The sequence below is a fragment of the Ursus maritimus genome, unplaced genomic scaffold (genome assembly GCF_017311325.1).
Source record: "Ursus maritimus isolate PB19 unplaced genomic scaffold, ASM1731132v1 scaffold_2, whole genome shotgun sequence".
NCBI classification, from domain to species: Eukaryota; Metazoa; Chordata; class Mammalia; order Carnivora; family Ursidae; genus Ursus; species Ursus maritimus.
The window spans coordinates 49,045,185-49,066,677 of record NW_024424452.1 but is presented as its reverse complement, the minus strand read 5'-3'; the positions used below and the strand labels follow the sequence as shown (position 1 = coordinate 49,066,677).

Below are 21,493 nucleotides of genomic sequence, written 5' to 3'. Positions count from 1 at the left end.
GTGGACTTTGGATTCCTACATATTCAGGTGCAATCTCAGGTCTCTGTGTGAACACCTGCTTCAACTCTGGGTTGGGGTTACAGATACAGGGCTTGTGTGAGGAACAAAATAGGCAAATTTGTGGTAAGTGACTCAAGTAACTCCAGGTGTGTAATAGATATTTAGTAAATTGTTAGTTTCCTTCCTTCCTTGGCAATATTGTATGTAGAATTCATAAATTTGGTAGGAAGTTGGAGGACTGTGGATTCTTTCCAAGTTTTAATATTCTGGGATACTAGTTTTCCAAGTCCTTGTTTTATGTTTTTCTTTATGTGACCCCTTTGTACTTCTAAAATTAAAGAATGTTTTTCTTCAAAAAGACGTTTTTTAGGGGCGCCTGGGTGGCACAGCGGTTAAGCATCTGCCTTCGGCTCAGGGCGTGATCCCGGTGTTCTGGGATCGAGCCCCACATCGGGCTCCTCTGCTGTGAGCCTGCTTCTTCCTCTCCCACTTCCCCTGCTTGTGTTCCCTCTCTCTCTGGCTGTCTCTATCTCTGTCAAATAAATAAATTAAAAAAAAAAATCTTCAAAAAGACGTTTTTTAGAGTCAAACCTCTATCGTTATTACATAACAAAACTTTGGCAGATTCTAAAATGTTTTGCGTTACATACATTTGGCACTTTTCCCCACCATGCCAAATTTCGATTCCTTGTGACAGCTTTTTTCCACGAATTTTATGAGACAGTGAAAAATTAGGTGATGAAGGCCTTAAGGAATGATACCCAATATTCTCTACATCTGAGATTTTTAAGTTGCTTATCTTTGATTGCTGTTTATTCAGTAGAAAATATGCTGTGAATATATCTGTTCTGAAAAATGTTTTTTCAGCTATATATATTCTGACTACTGAGATGTGGTACAGTAGAAATGGAGTGTTTGGGAACAAGGCAGACTGAAATAAATGAAGGATAAGAAGGGAGACAGTTAATGAGACTTAATATAAATTAGCAAAACTATCTTATTATTTAAAGGTAAACTTATAAATTAGATATGCCTAGGGATTACCAGTTGTAATTCATTTGAAAGTTCTCAATGCTGAAAAGAATAAACTTTTTTTTTTAAAGATTTTATTTATTTATTTGTCAGAGAGCACTCACAAAGCAGGGGGAGAAGCAGGCTCCCCGCTGAGCAAGGAGCCCGTCGTCGGGCTTGATCCTAGGACCCTGGGATCATGACCAGAGCCGAAGGCAGATGCTTATCTTCCTGAGCCACCAGGCATCCCAAGAATAAACTTTTAAACTATGTGTTACAGTTTTTTTCAGTGGGGTAAAACATTTTAAGTTTGTTTAGTGCTCGCTTGGGCAGCACATTACTAAAATTGGAACAGTAGAGAGATTAGCAGGGCCCCTTTTGGTAGGATGATACCCAAATTTGTGAAGCATTCCATTAAAGAAATACATAACTCATATTTTTGTGTATTATAACATATTAAACATGATAGTATGTAAGTTATCTTTGAATTGTGAATGTTTTATAACACCCCTCCTTTTTTTTTAGTCTAAAAAGTTTCCCTGTCTCCATTCCTTTTTTGAGGCAGCAGTTAAATGAAAAATGCAGAGTGGAGGGGCACCTGGGTGGCTTAGGCAGTTAGCATCCAGCTCTTGATTTTGGCTCAGGTTGTGATCTCAGGGTCATGAAATCAAGCCCTGCTTTGGGCTCCACCGCTCAGCGGGGAGTCTGCTTGAGATTCTCCTTCCCTCTCCCCTGCCCCTCCCCCCGCAAATGTGTGTGCCTGCTCGTACCCTCTCTCTCAAATAAATCTTTAAAAAATACAAAGTGGGACCATGATTCTAGTTTCTTCCCTTTGGGTAATTTTTCTGTATTATGTGTATAAAATAAAGATATTATTTCTGTTCTCTTCATCATTTCAGATAAATGAGATAATATATAAAAAATTTTTCAGGTTCTCATCAAAACAGGAATGATTAAAAACTAGTATTACCTTATTTGCTACGTAAGTTCTTGTCATCCTCTTGGTGTCATATCTAGTAATAGAATCTGAAGAAAACAAGTAAGATGTGTGTAAGACCTTTTTCTTTGTGGTATGCGTACTGACTGGCTTGGCAGTCAGAGTCTACCAGTTTCACGTCAGCTTAGCTTTTTGACCTCGATTTCTTTCTACAAACTGTGTGCTGTATCATGCTAGTTGGGTCACTACTCGCAGAAAAAATGTTTTCTTGTGCTTTAACAGCATCGTTCCTTTACCTGGTGTATCCTTCTGCCTCTCTCCTGGCCATCTCTCAAGGCCTAATTCAGAGACTGTGTCTGCCATTAAACCTTCTTGAATCATTCTAGCCTGAAACAATCTCTCTTCTGAATGCCGTTGTTTTTAAATTGGTATAAGAACCACCCACTCCAGAATCAACTGGGTACTTAATTAAAAATATAGAGTCTGGGCCCCTCCTGGACTTGCTGATTCTCTGGAGTTGAGTCCCCATAATTTGTATTCTTAAAGCTAGTCTATGTACAGTAAGCTTTGAGAACCTACTATTCTTATGTTTACTATTATGGGCCATTATTTTTAGTCATTGAACACAAGGACTGTTTTCTTCATATTTCCAGTTCGCATGTAGTCCTTTTATACTTTTGAGTTGGATGTGCAGTGGGCTTCTTAGAGCAATGTCTCAGTAATTGACAGAACTTAATGACCCCCACGTTTATAATTCTAGTGCCCAGCAGGATGCCGTTTTTGAATTAATTTCCATGGGATTTAATGTAGCGTTATGGTATACCAAATATGCTTCAAGACTGGCTGGAAAAGAAAAGTAAGTCTAAAGGGGAGGGTTGTATACGTATGTGTTATTTTTCAAATATATGGAGATTTACTATTAAAAAGTCTGGGCTATTGATAAAAAATACCACTTCTGTAAAGTGAAAGGTTGCCTCGTAGTATGAGTGTTTTAAGTATCAATTATGGAGCCCAGTGTTAAAGGGGGGAAAAATTAATCTTGTCATGAGGAATGTCTTTCTAAATAAAACCCCAAACCTAGCAAAGGAAAAAATAGAATATTTGACTGCATAAAAGTACCATAAACAAAGTTAAAAAACAAGTGACAGTCAAAAAAATTGTGATGCATATGACAGATTGTTTTTATAATGGAAAAGGAAAGGAAAAGACCAACAAATCATTTGAAAATAAGCAAAGGACATAAACAGGCAACTCAGAGAAAAGAAATACAAAGATGTGAAAGATGTTTTGAAGGATTCAAGAATTGCGAAATGAGATAAGATGCAATTTTTATAATAGTAAAAATGGGCGTTAGCAATGTGAACCTGGCAGCCGACAGCTGTGGTGCATCTGGTCATGCATAGAATATGCAGTCATTTAAACATAAAGTGGAGGGGCGCCCAATGGCTCAGTCCATGGAGCATGCGACTCTTGATCTCAGAGTTGTGAGTTCGAGCCCCACGTTGGGTGTAGAGATTACTCAAAAATAAAGTCTTAAAAAAATAAATAAAATAAAGTTCAATTATATGTGCTGATGTAAAATTACCTCTAAAGTACTTAGATGATTAAAACAAGAGTAGAATAGCGAATATTATATATGTATTTTTTTTAAGTGTGTGCATACATTAAGTGTAGACTATTTGGCACTTGTTTAATGCACAGAAGATTATCTGGAAGTCCCAGCAACAAGCCTTTGTCCCAACCTATAGACAGGGTCTCTCTTTTTTTCATTTGTAGTGTCTTCTGTGGATATTTTCCATGTGCGTTTGTTTCTAAGTGTCAGATTTTTTTAAAAGGGAGAAAACTAGTGGTGAGAAATACAAATGACTAATTTGATTTTCTGATAATGCATTAGTTGTTGGTTTTAGTACAAGAAACAGGATTCATCCTCTAACTAATGTAACCACTATCTTTAAGCATAACGGAAGATGAAGCAAAAGAAGTCCATCGAAGCCTAAAAATTGCAGCGGGGATTTTTAAACACTTAAAGGTAAAATATAACAATAAAATACATTCCTAATGCGTTAATTCTTGAATAATTTTTCTTTCTTTGGGGGGTGGGGAAGGAATTATTTCACTTTGTAAAAAGATCCTAGTATAGGTTATTTTTCTTACATAGACTATTTTATTGATGATTGCAGCAATTACAGAATATCAAATGTCTTCATTTTAGAAAATCATCAGTGAATTTTATAATTAAAAAATTCAAGTTGTAATTCACTGGTTATTTTTTGTATCCTTTCAGTAAAGATAGGAAGCAAAGCATGAAAATTGACAGTTCTTACCATTTCTCATTGCTGTCTGTGGCAGTTGCCAGGATAAATCCTGATTCTGCAAAACTGAACTTCTGAGTGTATTCTCTGTATCTCCGTGAAAACTCTAGAGGGGCAATCAGTATGCACTAATTATATTAAATTTCCAGTGATGGAAATTCGGAGAAAGACTGATGTATTTAGCAATCAGGATTACCCCCACCTCATCCTAATTAAACTGCTATTTACTAAACACCTTCCAGAGGCCAATGATGAATTTTCTCATGATAAAATAAGATGCTTTTACAGTGATTAAAAACCTGTGATCCTGAGTTACCTACAGAATTGTAGACCTCTTTCTACTCTACAGTTATTAATGAGTGAATAATTCTAGGTGTCATGCAAAAGAGAACTTCGGTTACTGTTTCAGACGTTTTCTAAGATGAAAATATAGCTTGCATATCGAAGCTATCCATTTTGACACAAGTTTTGCAAATGCAGATGAGAAGCTTTAAAAATTTTAGTGTACTGGAGATTTAGTTCTCTAGAAGCTTAGTATCACTCCTTTTTACACAGCTTTGGTGTCCTGAATTCTTTTGTTGTTTAGGATTTTTTTTTCTTAAAGACTTTTAAAAAAGCTTTTATTATTTTTAATTTTAATTTTATTTATCTGTTTTTAATATTTATTTTTTTGAGAGAAAGAGAGAGAGAGAGCAGGGGAGGGGAGGGGCAGAGGGAGAGAGAAACCCAAGCAGACTCCATGCTGAGCCACGGAGCCCGACAGGGGCTCGATCTCAGGACTCTGAGATCACAACCAGAGCTGAAACCAAAAGTCATACATTTAACTGACTGCGCCATCCAGGTACCCCAAGATTTTATTTTTAAGTCATCCTACACCCAAGGTGGGGCTTGAACTTAAACAACCCTGAGATCAAGAGGCTCTACTGGCTGAGCCAGCCAGGCACCCCCTGAATTTCTGATAAATCCCCAAATTGAATGTCTCATAACTTCCATTTTGTTCATCTCTGACACCTGGGTTAAAATAAAATGTGACTTCTTTGTTGTTTTTCTTTCTTTCTCAGGAAAGTCATATCCCAAAGCTTATTACACCTGCAGAAAAGGGGAGGGATTTAGAGGCACGACTACTAGAAGCTTATGTTGTCCAGTGTCAGGCGGAAGCTCAAGAAGGTATCCTAAATATTGTAAGATTTTTTTTTAAAAAGAAATTTCTATTAGTATCTAATTTTTTTTTAAAATCAGAATTAACTGGATTTGAGTCTTGCATTTGAGAACTTTATAGTGAGGAACAACTTCACCTTTAGCAGTTGCCTTCATGGATAGTTAGCAGGAAAAGGCCTTGCAGTTTAATGGCTCTTTTAAGGAGGATTTTGATGTCCTGCCATTTCTGACAACATCAGATTAATTCTGTAACTCTACCTTGCTCTTTCTTTTTTCTCTTCCACTGTTTGGCTTGCCTTTAAATCTTCACCTTTCAGTGGCAGGAAATAAATGAAGACTCCAGTAAAACCAGTAAAGAAACTTTATAGGCTTTTTGTTTTTCTTTATTTTAAATTCCAGGGCCCTGGAAGTGTTTGTTTTCCTCTGACATGCTGTTTTGTAGTAGTAATTTTTTGTGATTAGCTAGTAGTAATTGGCTAGTGATTTCAAGAAGCAGTATCAGAACCAGCAAGCTCAGTGTTTTTGGTTTATGTTGCATTTCTGTAACTTACTTTTTGTGTAAAATTCTTAACAAAGTATTAAAATTCCAAATAGATTGTTGGGCTGTCTTTTCTTATTGTAACTAATGCAAGTCAACTTAATTACACATTCACTTTCTTGTGCTTTGGTTATAGTAACAATTGCTCGAGCAATTGAACTGAAACACGCTCCTGGACTGATTGCAGCGCTGGCGTATGAAACTGCCAACTTCTATCAGAAAGCTGGTGAGTTTATAATTCTCTTGTGACAGTTTTAGTCTTTAGATTTTCAGGTTAAACTCTTGGCTTAATAGGGAACAAGCAAAACAACAAGATTCTAAGGTTGTTTCATCATTTGCAAAACTGGAATAATGTCTGCGTTGTTTTATTATCTTGTTTAAAAGAACGAGAACTGTTCAGTTAATATGCTACATAAGTTTTCATGGAAAGGACAGAGCAATCCTTCTTAACCAGTTATATGTAATAACCATACAGATGTTTTAGTTTTGAAGTTTTTGTGATCTTAATAATAACCTTATAGTTTCTGTCATTAAACTGAACTCCAGAGAATTAACTAACCTGTAGTTTAACTGTTAGCAGGCATGAAGTTGGGACTAGAGCTCAGGTCTTCTCATGAGCCTATTATTCTTTTCATTCACTTACTTAGGAAACAAGGATTTGGTTCTATTTATGGGATGATTACAATTTTAGTTGCTAGCTATACAAAGATCTGTGCAACAGATTTACAGTCTGGAGAAGGTAAACACATAGGCACATTATTACAGCATAAAATAAGATGTCATTACAGCAGTGTAATAACCAAAGGATCTAGGCATGTTAGAGGAGATTGTCTAGGGGAAGGTGGCGTTTGAGCCTTACTTTGAAACATAAATAGAAGTTCCGAGTTTGCTAGGAAGCTTTACCATATGGGAAGAGTAGAACATTCTGTAGTACATACAGAGATGATAAAGAGCTTCGCACATCCTGGGACCTTTAAACAGATGCCTTAGCTGAAACACAGGATGAGTGACAGGAGAGAAGGTTAGGAAAGTATGCATGTGTGAGATCTGCATTAGTTTGTAGGCCTATCTAAGAAGTTTGATTTTTATTCGGTAGATCATGGCGACCCATTAAGAGATATGAAGCAAATCTGACTTGATTGGATTTGAATTTAAGAAAGGTCCCTCTAATTGCAAGATGAGAAATGTGTTAGGCAAGATTCAGTGCTGTGGTGATGGACCAATAAGGAGAGTGTCCGTGTTTCTGACTTGGGTGACCACACTACGCATTGCTATGTTATATAGTTTTAAGAGAACAGACAGTATAACAGTATGTAATTTGTATCTTCTTGAGGTTCTACTTTTATCATTATCTTAATCTTGTTACATTAACCATCAAAAGACATACCATGTATTTAAACAATCTTATTATGTAGTTAAAATACAGTGATGGGGAAATACTTTAAAGCAAAGTTTTTTTGGGAAGATATGTAAATGTTCGAGTTTTAGACTTGAATGGCATTCTGCTTTTAGCATCTGAACACATGATCTAAAAGTCTTCTAGTGAATCAGGGTGAAATTATATTTTGCTTTTTAAAATGTAACTTTAGATCATACTTTATCCAGTTTGGAGCCTGCATATTCTGCTAAATGGAGAAAATATCTTCACTTGAAAATGTGTTTCTACACAGCTTATGTAAGTATTTATAACCTGAAAAACAATGTAAATTACTGTCTTTCCAGCCCCTTGAGTGCTAGGTCTGTCATCTTGTCAGACTCTTAACTAGTGTTTTATAGTAACAGACAGCTCTCAGTAAATGTTCATGGACAGTGCCGCCATTGTGAGCTGAAGCGGGTGGAAGGAGATGATGTAGAATTGTAGAACTGGGGGGCGCCTGGGTGGCACAGCGGTTAAGCATCTGCCTTCGGCTCAGGGCGTGATCCCGGCGTTCTGGGATCGAGCCCCACATCAGGCTCCTCCGCTATGAGCCTGCTTCTTCCTCTCCCACTCCCCCTGCTTGTGTTCCCTCTCTTGCTGGCTGTCTCTATCTCTGTTGAATAAATAAATAAAATCTTAAAAAAAAAAAAAAAAAGAATTGTAGACCTGGGTGATAGCGGTGGAATTACTGTTTGAGCGACACCCACTTTTAAGCGGGAATCTTCCACCTACTTAACCAGAATTCTCTCCTTTCATCTTGTATATTGAAGAAGGTATTTACTGATTCTAATCTTAAGGCTTACCACCCAATATGTCACCTGGATCTGCGCAGAACCATTAATATGCACTCTTTGAGAAGTTACTTATCAGTCGCTTACACCCACCAAACAAACTTACTTGTATTTTGGTTAGAATATCATGTGAGAGATAATCAAACACCTTTTTTGGATCCAGATGATATCTTATTTCTTATACCTTAAAAATCTGTTTTCAGGCATACAGTGTTGGACCATTTACAGTCCCTGCATTTGATAGAGACATTTGAAGAGTGAGCATGTCCTACTACAGGCTGATAACATTTCTCTTGACAACTGTTTAGTCATTAGCCTTAGAATCCTCCCTCCCTCTCCCTCTGCTTTAGCACCGCAATTTCCCCTCCTTTATCTGCGGTGCCCAAACTGTAAAAACAGATTTCATTATTCAGAAATTTTTTTTTTGCTCCTAGCCCATAGTTAGAAGGTTAATTTGGCTCAAAACTTGACATAATCCCACTTTTTATACTAACAGAGATTGGGGGAAGCTTATTCAAGTAAAGAAGTGTAAGGGGTTGCATTGATACTTTAGCAGTGGACAAAGGCGCTCATTCATCTGATGCATATGTAAAACAATGTTAGCAGAAAGCAGCATTTGCAGAGAGAATGAATAAAAATTTGTTTCTTTATCAGGCTTACTGTTATCACGGTCAGACTTTGTTGGCTAGTGATAAGTGTGGTGAAGCAATCAGGTCTCTCCAAGAAGCAGAAAAATGTAAGTATTCCTGCCAGAATTTTAACTCCCTTTTTAAAAACAAATGTTTTATCGTAAAAGGAAATAAGCAGTTAAAAGAGATTTTGGCTGAGTTCATGAAAGAGAATAGGACCGAGTGAGCGAATTGGACAGAGAAACAAAGTTTCAAAAGCCAAAAAATCTGGAGAAAATACCCCCTCTCCCCTTACACTGTTACTGGTATTGTTGTCATATTAGGTAAGGAGCCGAAAAGTTCCTGTTATCTCTGATTCAATGCCTTTTTAGTACAGTCAATAATTAATTATAATCAAATGATTTTATATCTCTTTCACATGCAGTTTATGCAAAGGCAGAAGCATTGTGCAAAGAATATGGAGAAACCAAAGGACCTGGACCAACGGTCAAACCTTCAGGACACTTATTCTTTAGGAAACTTGGAAATCTTGTGAAGAATACCCTAGAGAAATGTCAGAGAGAAAATGGATTTATGTGGGTACAGCTTGGTATTATTTTAGTAACATTAATACAGTATATGTATTTATAATTATAATGTTTATTTATATTGTGTCCGTAATCTCACAGTTTCTTTTAGTCTCTACCCCCAAGATTTTATGTCAGATTGCATTTAAGTTTAACTCTAATTTTCTCTTTAAATTGGTAATAATGTGCCCTTGTGTTGGACCTGACTTTATCCTGCATCTGATGATGATATGTAAAAGCAGATTTTAAAATTAAACGTAAGTTATTAACATATAGCTCACTTATAGTGTCTTAATTTTCCCTTAACTTTGCCTCCCTGCTGTTTCTTCCCCATATGTTATATATAGCTTCTCTCCTCCCTTCGCATATTCATCTCGCTCTGGTTGCACCTGCTTGTAAAGCAGGGAAATGGATTTTCTGTCAATCCTGCCTAGTCCCGTCAAGCAGTTTTCCAGTGGTTAGTCAGCACCGTTCGAACTGTCGATCATCACCTGTGTAGGTCGGGAGAATCAGTTTTGTCCCCGCTTTTATCTCACGTTCTTCCCCTTATATTCTGCATCTGGTCACACTGAGCTCTTCTACTTGCTTAAACACGCCTAGTAGAACTTCCGTCACTTCTTTTGGGAAAGCGTTCCTGAACCACCCCCGCCCCCCAGCATTGGGGTTAATTGCCCCTGTTTCGTGTTCTCATGGTTTACAGCATCTGTTACAGCTCGAGTACGATGCTTTGTTGTTGACAAGTTTTCCTGTTTTGTCTACTCATGCAAGCTACACGAGGCAGGAGAATCTGGTCTTATTCATGATTAAATTGTCTCTCTCTCGCACAGGGCCTTGAACATAGTAGACACTCAAGCCGTTGACAAGTGAATGAATTGCTGTTTAAATTGCTTTTTGCAGTTACTTTCAGAAAATTCCAACAGAAGCTCCCCAACTGGAACTCAAAGCAAATTATGGTCTCGTAGAGCCTGTACCTTTTGAATTTCCTCCTACAAGTGCGCACTGGACACCAGACACACTGGCCGCATTTGACCTCACGAAGAGACCCAAGGATGACAGTGTACGAGATTGGCTTTCTACCGTTCGTTCACAGAAGTTCAAAAGGAGAATTCAGAATGAGCATTTTGCTATTTTTCTCTACTTAGTAGATCTGTACATTTGTCTGAACGTTAGATTAGCTGACTGCCGTGTTTGGTGTAATGTGTGTTGTTGAACTCCCTCAGAGATAGGATCTCTAGGCCTTCATTATCTTTTGATTTTCTATATAATCGAGGTTGTTTTCAAACACAGTTATCTTGCCTTTCTGTAGTTTATCGAGCCTCCTTGAAGAAGAGTGTGGGAGAAGAGGTCTCAAACGCATGGCTTGTCCATGTTTATATTGCTAGAGCAATACTTTGTTTTTGCTTTAGCATACTGCAGGGTATTTGAAGATTTGATCTCATTTCAACATTCCATGAAGTCATCCAGGGGTAAAATAAGACCGCTTTTATTCATTTATATCTAAGTACATCTAGGTGTACTAAATCAAATAGATTAAGTGGAAAATTTGAGGCTTGTTTGCCAAAAGAGTAGGGTTCTGAAAAAAAGGGAATGGGAATTAATTTGCAGCCATAGCTCTTTCCTTGAAATGTTTTTATGTAATTTCATAATATAATTTTTTAAATATCATTTCCTCCCCATTCTAAAACCATTATTACTTAAAATGACTATCTTTTTATCCTGTTCAGCCTCTAAAATAATGCTGTAGGAGGTAGCCTGTTACTATCATGAGGTATTTTCACACTTAAGAGTTCCTCCTGCACGGATTCATCACTCAGTTTCTCCCTCCTCAGAAAGAGTAAGAGCACATTGGCTTGACGTTTCCCTACCCGGCTAGGGTCTCCTCTTCACTGGAATGTTGCTTTCTGGTTATGTCTTGAATTGATACGTAACTTCTGGAACAGCTGTGTTAATCTCAGTATTGTGTAATGAATACAGCATCTCTTAAAAGTCTAAGGTGGAAAAGATCTAGTGTTTGTTTTCCAAATCTTGGTTTATGTGTTTAACACTGTGTTTCTTTTCTCCCTAGACCAAACCCAAACCAGAAGAAGTGAAGCCTGTCAAAGAGCCAGATATCAAACCTCAGAAGGACACGGGCTGCTCCATCTCCTAACGCACACTGATCAGTGTGCGCTTTGAGTTTCTCCACCAGTAGATAAGACAAACCATGGAGCTTCCGCTCCTAGTTCTTGCAGTGTTTTCTCTGAAGCCTGTAGAATGATTTAGTACATTCGGAGGGAATCTGCCTTCAGTTTATTTGTTCTTGATTTTTAATGTAGTAGAGATGTTTCATGCTTGTTTCCATGATCCTTTTTAATCAGGACAACATGTAAAAGATTTTATTGTGTCTCTGAAGGGCATATTTGGTTGTTGGTTTTTGTCTCCGAACTCTGGGTAGTAATAAGTTTCTGGTTAATATATTATAGGCCCGAATCATGTGGTTTCAGGTCTGTTTTTCTATCTTCACATCCAAAAAAGTTTATTTTCCTTTCTCTTATTTGATGCCAGAAGAGTGACAAGAGTTGGTTTTTAACCGAGAGTTGTTTCCCCTTCAGCATTGTGTTGTCACACAGACTTGTTACGTTCGGAGTCTGTTATCTTTCTGGTAGAAAAGTCATTTATCGTTGAAGGTCAGAAAATCTTCATAACAAATCCCTTACATATGTAAGAAGCTATAATTTGTTCAAAAATCAGTGTTTATAGGTATTTCGAGACCATTTAAGAATTTACTCCAGGGGCGCCTGGCTGGCTCAGTGAGGGGAGCACGTGACTCTTGATCTCGGGGTTCTGAGTTCAAGCCCCATGTTGGACATAGAGATAACTCAAATAAATAAATAAATCTTAAAAAAAAAAGGCACATACTCCTATTCTGGTAACCCTGCACTTTATTTCAGTCTCAGTAAACCTAGTGATTTTCACAAGTACCTTTCCTAATGGGTTTTTTTAGTTAGAGGACAGGACTTTATAACAGCTCTTAATGAACACCGAATGGAGATTTTTTTTGCAGAAGTGAGATATTGCATGATGTAAAGAAGAAACTTTAAACCTAAACGAGATAGGCTCTCCTGAATTACACTGGTAACTCAACATTTTGGCGACAGTAGTTATGGTAAAACGCCTTTGTTACCTGACTTCAGTGTGCATTGTTTCTATATGGTTTTCTAATACACACGTCCTATCCAGGTTGTATTGCTTTGGGCCAAAGGCCATAACAAAAACTTAAAGAGCAAGCATACGGTATACAAATAGCTTATAATATTTGAAACAGTTTAGCATATACACAAACCTGGGAAATAGTGGATGCATAATACTTTAACAAAAGTCACACATCTGTAGGTGTATCTTTTGATTATTCTTTGGGGTGTTAGCTAATTTTCCTATCGTAAGTGACGGATTGGTTCACTTAGTATAGAAATAACAATAGTGTGTATTGGGAGCTTACTATGTGCCAGGCCCTCTGCTGAACGCTTAGATAAACCATTGATTCCACACAGCAATAAGTAAATCTGCATAAAGTGTTAAAATAGTAATAAACATTTCATTGAGAAGAGTAAATAGGGGCGCCTAGCTGGCTCGGTTGGCAGGACATAACGACTCTTGATCTCAGGGTCGTGAGTTCGAGCCCCATGTTAGGTGTAGAGGTTACTAAAAGAAATAGAATGATTATGCCTATCTGAATCAATATTGTGTTCAAACAAATGATTACTTACATCATAGTTTTCACTCTTGAAAATACATAGAATCAGTGAGGGTTTTTTTAAAATATGTGGAAATGCTAATTACCCCTCACTGTATAACGTTTAATATTTGAAGCTGCAGATTCTAATAAGTGGAGTAATAACTGAACATTTAATTTTATTTTGCTGTGTACAGAAAAAATACTTTAATTAAATTTCATGTATTTCGTGTGCTACTGCAGAATCATTGGTTTGCTGTATGCCATTTACTGACAAAACTTGAAGCACTCCTTGATGCCAGCTTGTTGCTCTTGGCCTGTAGGACCTACTTATCTTGGGTACCAGTGCTTAACCTAGTTAACTAAATTTTCACATTGACATTTTGTGAATCATACTACCATATGTGGAATGAAAACATGTCATACGGTCAGTGCTTCTGGAAAATGCAGGAAATACTGGTATTTCTTTAAATCATTGATTGGCAACTTCGACATGAGCAAGTAATAAATATCGTGTTGACTCAGCATAAGTGACGCTTTGTGACTAGAATCCCCTGTTATTTATCATATTCTCTAAAATGGTGTTGGAAATTTTTGGAAGCTAACAGATGTAAAGCAGTTGCATGAAGGCTGTAGAGGGATGTAACTTTGTGTTAACTGTGCATACATTTCATAGTTTAAGCTAGATAATGACACTAACATACTCTGCTAAAAGTGCTGTTTGTATAATGAATTATCTTTTTATTTATGAAAATAAAAGTAATTTTACTTAACGATTTCATTGGGATTTTGTTTTTTTGTTTTTTAAGATTTTATTTATTTGACGGAGAGACAGCCAGCGAGAGAGGGAACACAAGCAGGGGGAGTGGGAGAGGAAGAAGCAGGCTTCCAGCGGAGGAGCCTGATGCGGGGCTCAATCCCAGAATGCCGGGATCACGCCCTGAACCGAAGGCAGATGCTTAATGACTAAGCCACCCAGGCGCCCCGGGATTTTGATTTTTGACAAATATTTTTAGATTTTTTTTTAAACCAGTAACCATTAACGCAACACAAAAACCCTAATTCTTCCCAGGAACGTTTTCCCATGACAGACACACATGCATCGGTTGCTTCACGCCACACGAGTTCATCAAAGATCCAACACTCCTTGACCTTTCTGGTTTCTATTTATGTTTATTGGTGCTTACACCTCTGAAGCTCAAAGTAGGATTTCAGTTGGCCTGTGTCTGCCTCACTCATGTTATCCAGTGCGACGCAGTGGTGTGTTCTGTGGGAAACGGCTGGAGAGTCCTCTGTACTAAACTGTGCTTTGGAAACGAGGTGGCATTTTCAGTGCTATAGAAATGTACTGAGACATAAAACCCCATTCAAAAATCTTACTTTCCAGAGTGTGCTTTAGAAAATACCACATTTTTAATCTCTTAATGTGTGTATAAAAATAAATTTGTAGGCGTCTGGGTGGCTCAGTCAGTTAAGTGACTGCCATCTGCTCAGGTCATGATCCCAGGGGCCTGGGATCAGGATAGATCCCCGCGTCAGGCTCCCTGCTCAGTGGGGAGTCCACTTCCTCTCTCTCTGCTATCCCCCCACCCCCCATTGTGCTCTCTCTCTCAAATAAAATCTTAAAAAAAAAACTTGCAAAGTCATTTGGGTTAGTATAATTTTGTGTCTAAAGACTTGATATTTGAGTCATTTGCTTAGATTTTACATTTTAATTTTATTTTTAAAGATTTTCTTTATTAGAGCACAAGTGGGGGGAGAGGAGCAGAGGGAGAGGGAGAAGCAGATCTGCACTGAGCCCCATGCCCAGTCTGATCCCAAGACATTGAGATCATGACCTGAGCCGAAGGCAGATGCTTAACCGACTGAGCCACCCAGGCACCCCAACATCTTCATTTTTTTTTTTTTAATTTTATTTATTTATTCGACAGAGATAGAAACAGCCAGCAAGAGAGGGATCACAAGCAGGGGAGAGGGAGAGGAAGGAGCAGGCTCCCAGTGGAGGAGCCCGATGTGGGGCTCGATCCCAGAGCATCGGGATCACGCCCTGAGCCGAGAGCAGACGCTTAACGACTGCGCCACACAGGCGCCCCCCAACATCTTCACTTTTAAACATGTTTTAGTAGTAAACTAAAGGGACTAAATTAAGGGGAGCCTACTCTGAAGTACTGAACAAGAGTCCACTTATCCAAAAGGCCAGAGCTATCACTTAAATGCAATTCAATATATTTAAAATCTTCGATATGCTTGAGGTAGGTGTGAGTTCATACTGTCATTCAGAGTGCTCCCTAGAGAAAATGTTTGTTCAGCAGTAGATTGAGTTTTATTCTCTAAAAAAATTTTTTTTAAAGTTTTGCTCGTTTATGTAATACCTACACCCACCCAACATGGGTCTTGAACTCATCCGGCCAGGTGCCCCTTGGGTTTTTACTGTCTAGAACTTCTCAACTAGTTTCCCTCAAGCTACTAATCTCAGCCAACTCAGCCTCTCTGTTGGGCAGAGCGTAAGCTGGCTGGAGCTCCCAGGCTGGTCACCTCGAGGATTCCAGAGAATTTCCTACATCCTCTACCACGACATAGAAGAAGTTGAGAAATGCCCTCAGTAGTGTCTCTGTGTCCACAGTGATTGGGTGCACAATTGTGCACGGTTCAATACTGAAAATAAAGATACAAAAATCCTGCCAGGTAATGTTCTGTCAGCAATTCTCACGGGGAACAGTGGTTGGTTGATAGACGTGTTCATCTTTGCTCAGCCACATAATTCCTCGCTCCACCCTGCCCTTTCCCCTCTAGGGTGAGTCACGGATTGGAGCCGGCCATTTTCCTCACATGAAATGGCGGGTAGATGCCGGTAGTGAATCCTGCTGTGTGAAGTGGGGCTTTGGCTGTCCAGGCCTGCGTTCAGCAGAGGCTCGATCTTCAGACCCCTCTGGGGAAGGGGGCACAGTGGAGGCTGGGAGTACCTGCCTTGGCTCTGTAAGCTCCTGGAGAGCATCTACCCCCACGGGGCTGCTCTGCTGTGTTTGAACCTGGTTCACCTGAAAACATGTCTCGATTAATGAAAACTGAAAGAACTCGGAAATTTTAGGTATGATGTCTTCCTGAGGTTAAATGCCGAGGTGTGGAACTAGTGTGTTATTTTGTTGGGACAGATTCCAATGCTGTGTGTTCCAGTGAAGGAGTTAATGAAATGATTAACGTGTAAAGGTAATGAGAAAAGTATTAAACAAAAGGCAGCTATTTTAGCATCAGGAATAAAGCCAATTACAAGTCTGTTCTCTCCTTTTTTTCCACTCTATTACATAATCCCTCCCCCCCTACACCTGTTCAAATGATCTAAACAGATGGTTCATTTATTAAACAAATACTGAGTTCCAGCCTCGTCTCGGTGGGGGCGGGAGATAGAGCAGGAAGCACACAGGTAAAGCCCCTCTCACTCTGGCCAGAGAACAGGCTGCAGGAAGCGGAGAGGGAGACAAGTGAAATACAGAGTATGTTCAATGATGGTAAGGACTAAAGAGACCCAATAGCGAGGTAGACTGTTGAGTGGTGGTGGCGGTGGTGAGGGAACGGGAAGAGGCCTCCAGAGACAGAGTTGCTCAGAGCAGACCGTGTGTGTTAAAACCCTGAAGGAAGTGAGGGAACAAAGTCCGGGGGAGGAAAGCCTAGTCCTGGAACTGCGGGCACAAGGTGCCAGCCTGGAATCTGTGTTCAGGGAATGACAGTGCAAAGGCCAGTGTGTGGAGGGGGAATGAGTGAAGGGGAGAGCAGCACAAAATGAGATCAGACAAGTATTGGGGCCAGATCTACAGCCCTGCCGGCTATTGTAAAGACTTGGGCTTTTCTCCTAGGGGCCAAGCTAACCCCCTGGAGGGTTTTAAGCAGAGGAGTGACTTCAAAAACCCTGGCTGCCTTTTGAGTATAAACGGTAGGGGGCCAGTTAGAAGCCACTGCAACAATCCAGGTGAGCGATGATGGCCCAGACCAGTGTGGAGTGGTAGTACGAGGGTTCCAGAAATATCCCAGAGGATTTCCTGATGGACTTATGGGGTGGTGTGAGTAAATGAGAAGAAGCAAGAATGACTCCCAAGCTTCTGGTCTGAACTGGAAGTATAGAACTGCCATTAGTGAAACGGAAAGTCTCCCAGAGGAGGAGATAGGAGTGTGTGTTTAGGGGAGGTCTGTGCAGAAAGATAATGCACTGGAAGTGTGAGCAAAGCTTTAGGTATGTCAGGACTGAGAGGTCTATTAGACATCAAGAAGCGATGTTGGGTTGATGGGAGGATCTATGAATCTGAGATCCAAGGGAAATCTGACCTGGAGGTAACACTGTTGGTTATCAATTTGTGTTTAGATAGTACTTAAAGCCATTGGGCCAAATAAGATCATCAACGAATAGATGAAAACAGAAGAGATCCAATCACTGAGCTCCAAGGTGCTCCAATATTGAAAGGTTAGAGAGATTATATGGTCTGTTAACTATACACTTAGGCAGAATCCTTGATAAACTGGATTTGGGGTTTCTAAGAAACAAAAAGTAGAGGTGCTCATAAGAATTAAGTGGAGATAAAAAGCATGTCATAGGGAGTATTTGGCCTTCCGAAGCTCACTTGCAAAATATTCATGTCTACATACATGGTGTGAAGTTGGTGGTACTCCCGAGGGTTTTGTAAATAAAAATAAGCAGATTCCAGGGGCGCCTGGGTGGCTCAGTCCGTTAAGCTTCTGTCTTCGGCTCAGGTCATGATCCCAGGGTCCTGGGATCAAGCCCCTCGTGGGGCTCCCTGCTCAGTGGGGAGTCTGCTCATCCCTCTCCCTCTGCCCCTCCCTTGGCTTGTGCTCTCTCTCTCTCAAATAAATACAATCTTAAAATAAGTAGATTCCACATTCTTCAGTAATTTTGCATAGCACGTCCTAAAAAGCCCATTAGGTGGCAGAAAAACATTCACTAAATCAACTATAAGCTAGGTCTCTTTCTTTGTTTTTCTTTCTCCTCACTCCATCCCTTTGAACCCCCCAGAATTAAAAGATATAAATGCCTATTTAACTCCCAACACTCTTATCATGAAGAACCCAAACCAGTATTTTCTTCAGAGAGCCAACAGGGACCTAAGATCTGTAATCTCGGTAACAGGTGAGCCAGGTGTGTGGGGGATGGGTACTTCACTTGGTTTGGAAATGTGTGAACTGAGAGATGGTCTTCAGAGGAGTAAAGTACGGTAAATGAGAGTGGGACTGTTGGGCCCCATTCTTAAACTTTTTATATTTAAGCTTTTTAGCTTGGAGCAAGGTTGGGGGGGGGAGTCTCAGAAGCAAAAGGTGAAAAGCTCGCTTGAAAAAAAATACACAAGATTTATCTTGGCGCTAGCTTAATGTACACCGAATTACTAAATCTTTTCCTGCTTCTGTAGGGCGCTGGTCCCCAAACTTGCCTGCACAGTGGGATCACCTGGGCAGCTTCCAATATAACTGATGCCCATGTCCCACCATAGAGACTGTGATTTAAGTGGTCTGGGGAGTGGTCTGCCCTTAGAATTTCTTTCTTTTTTTTTTAAGATTTTATTTATTTATTTGACAGCCAGTGAAAGAGGGAACACAAGCAGGGGGAGTGGGAGAGGAAGAAGCAGGCTCATAGCGGAGGAGCCTGATGTGGGGCTCGATCCCGGAGCGCTGGGATCACGCCCTGAGCCGAAGGCAGACCCTTTAACCGCTGTGCCACCCAGGCGCCCCTGCCCTTAGAATTTCTTAAAAGAACCTTAGATGATTCTAATCTGGACAAGTTTAACCGCCACTGGGTTTATGTAATGCCGTGTGTGTAATATCACTGACCTTCCCACAACTCAAACATGTCCCACCCTGTAAGACACACACTAGCACACGTCCACGTCAGCATATCCGAGGGCTCTGTATGGCCTCAGCCGAGTTCCACTGACTTATCATCTCCCGAACAACTTGCAGCCCCAAATTCTGTACTACTTTCAAAGCCAAACGTAACAAATAAAAGCAATGAAAGAAAACGCAGAGGGATAAAGGCAGGTGAGTCGCTTTTTAAAATGTTTCCATTTCCTTTTGACTATTGTTGTAGGATGTGTTTTTTGTCTCATGGCACTGACAAGGTGGTTTTAAACACCCAAGTAAAATGGTTACTTTTTGCTGCCCTTTGGCATCAGAAACTAAGTGGTAACAACCTTTCCTATTTCTTGCTGAGTGATACAGTCACTAGTCAGGCGGGGAAAACCCTGTGTATTGCTCAAGTCTCCTTAGGAGCCCCTGTGCTGGGCGGGTATCACATCACCTGGCTGCAGGTGACAAATTTCAGCCTTGACAGTCCTCGTGCAACTCTTACCTTTGCCAATGACATAAACTCAGCACCCTACCAAGAAGATCTGGTGACTTATTCACAGATACTGAAGGGCATGAAAAATTCTTTTCTATACTCAAGACCTTCCAATTGGACTAAGAATTAAATTTACATGAGACAGATTAATAGGAGAAAAAAATCAAAGTTTTATTACCTGCACACTGAGACCCAATAATGAAACAGACCCAAGAAATGACCAAGGCAGGCAGTTTTTATACTTTTTAGACAGAGAATAAAGCTGTGAAGAATTGAGAGGACAAACTAAACGTTCAGAGCTTTAATTAGTAAGGACTTCTAAACAGACTTTGGGCTGGGAGAGTAAATGAGTAAAAAGTAACGAGAGCTATTTGTACAGTCTTCTTGGCTCTAAATTTCCAAGTCTGGTACCTAGGGAGGGTACCTTTCACACAGATTTCCTGCTTTCAGGGGGACAGAGGAGGGTCTGAGCGTCCTTGCACAGGCTGGCTCTTAAGTAACTTTTATTTAAAATAATCAATATGCCGGGGCGCCTGGTGGCGCAGTTGTTGAGCGTCTGCCTTCGGCTCAGGGCGTGATCCCGGTGCTCTGGGATCGAGCCCCACATCAGGCTCCTCCGCTAGGAGCTTGCTTCTTCCTCTCCCACTCCCCCTGCTTGTGTTCCCTCTCTTGCTGGCTGTCTCTGTCAAATAAATAAATAAAATCTTAAAAAATAAATAAATAAAATAAAATAAAATAAAATAATCAATATGCCGAAGTCGCCTATCTTGGGGCAGCCTGCACTTGGCCCTTATGACACATAAATATATGAATATTCATATATACATAAACATATGTATTTCTGGTCTCAGTTGTTGCTGATCTGAAGTCAGCCACTAGTCTGTTACTCCTTTATAAGTAATCTGCCTTCTTTATTGTAAACTAAGATTTTCTGTAATTTCCATGGTCTAGGTTTGATTTATTTTTTAACCTTCTTAATGGTTCTTTATGTTTCCTATATTTGAGGATTTATGTCTTTCTTCAAATATCGAAAATTCATAGTCATTTCCTCTTCAAACACTATGTCCCCTGTTCTATTCACTTCTTCTGAGCTCCCAATCAACATGTATTGAACTTTCTCACCGATTTTTCATCTCAAAACTTTTCTTTCCTGTTAACGGAAGATATACCTCTTTATGCTGTGTTATGAGAGATTTCTTCATAGGATAGGCTTATCCTATGTTGACTCTATATTTCATTTCTAGAATTTCTGTTCGGTTCTTTTTCAAGTCAACCTGTTCCTCTTGGATATTATGTTTTGTTTCCTTTATCCCTTTGAATATATGAAACATACTCATTTTCAAGTTTTGTGTTTTTCTATTATTCCTAACTCTTGGGTGAAGACTCTCCCAATTTTTTCTTCTGCTTACCCTTCCTCAAGATGGTTGGCTTCTTCCCGTGATGTGTAAGTTTTTCCCAAGTGCCTTCTCGGCAAGAGTTGTGTTTAGTGGAGATCCAGCGTACCCTGTCTTGCTGACAGTTCCCTCCAGGGCGGCTTTGGCTTGCTTCCAACAGAGTTCTGGCTTACGCTGCCTTTAGGTCCCGTAGCTTCACTTCGGGTCCTCAAACCACCGGAGGACTACGAATTTGGCCACACGCAGCATTTGGTACTGGCCTGGGGTTCCAGTATTTTTCAGGTGACTATCTCTACCCATGTTGCCAGGAGATGACAAATTACTTTGCCACTTCTGTAAAGCAGTAGGCAGTTCTTCTAGTCCTTATTTTATGGGTAAGATTGTACCTTATTATCTTGGCTTTACGAGGGTGTTTCACTTGGGCTCCTCACACTCACAGCATCTGTGATGTGGGCTCTCCTCTCCGCATCTGTGTTAAAACTTCAACCCCCAATGCCTATTTCTGAAACCCTCAGGAACCGCGTCAGCTTTAACTCACCCTTAGGACTTGGAGATTTCCTTCTTTTGTGGATACCTAGGCTTCCTTCTTTCTGGTCTCTCTCTCTGCCTTAGTACAGCTTGAGTTAATATTTTTTTATTTGTTTAATCTTGTGTATTTGGAACAGGAAAGAAGTCGTTCACATCAGCTCAG

General features: G+C 39.8%; 1 protein-coding gene across 4 annotated transcripts in view; it reads left to right on the top strand.

Moving 5' to 3' along the window:
• The window catches only part of BROX (BRO1 domain and CAAX motif containing), a 20,455-nt gene extending 6,603 nt beyond the window's left edge, over positions 1-13,852 (top strand). For all 4 annotated transcript variants that reach the window (XM_008685692.2, XM_008685693.2, XM_008685691.2 and 1 more), the window contains exons 5-13: positions 2,709-2,804; positions 3,905-3,977; positions 5,322-5,427; positions 6,093-6,182; positions 7,546-7,631; positions 8,819-8,900; positions 9,218-9,368; positions 10,257-10,416; positions 11,425-13,852. In XM_008685692.2, the coding sequence (XP_008683914.1) occupies positions 2,709-2,804; positions 3,905-3,977; positions 5,322-5,427; positions 6,093-6,182; positions 7,546-7,631; positions 8,819-8,900; positions 9,218-9,368; positions 10,257-10,416; positions 11,425-11,508 (928 nt within the window). In that variant the 3' untranslated portion in view covers positions 11,509-13,852. The remainder of the gene's footprint in view (positions 1-2,708; positions 2,805-3,904; positions 3,978-5,321; positions 5,428-6,092; positions 6,183-7,545; positions 7,632-8,818; positions 8,901-9,217; positions 9,369-10,256; positions 10,417-11,424) is intronic.
• The last annotated feature ends 7,641 nt before the right edge of the window (positions 13,853-21,493 follow it).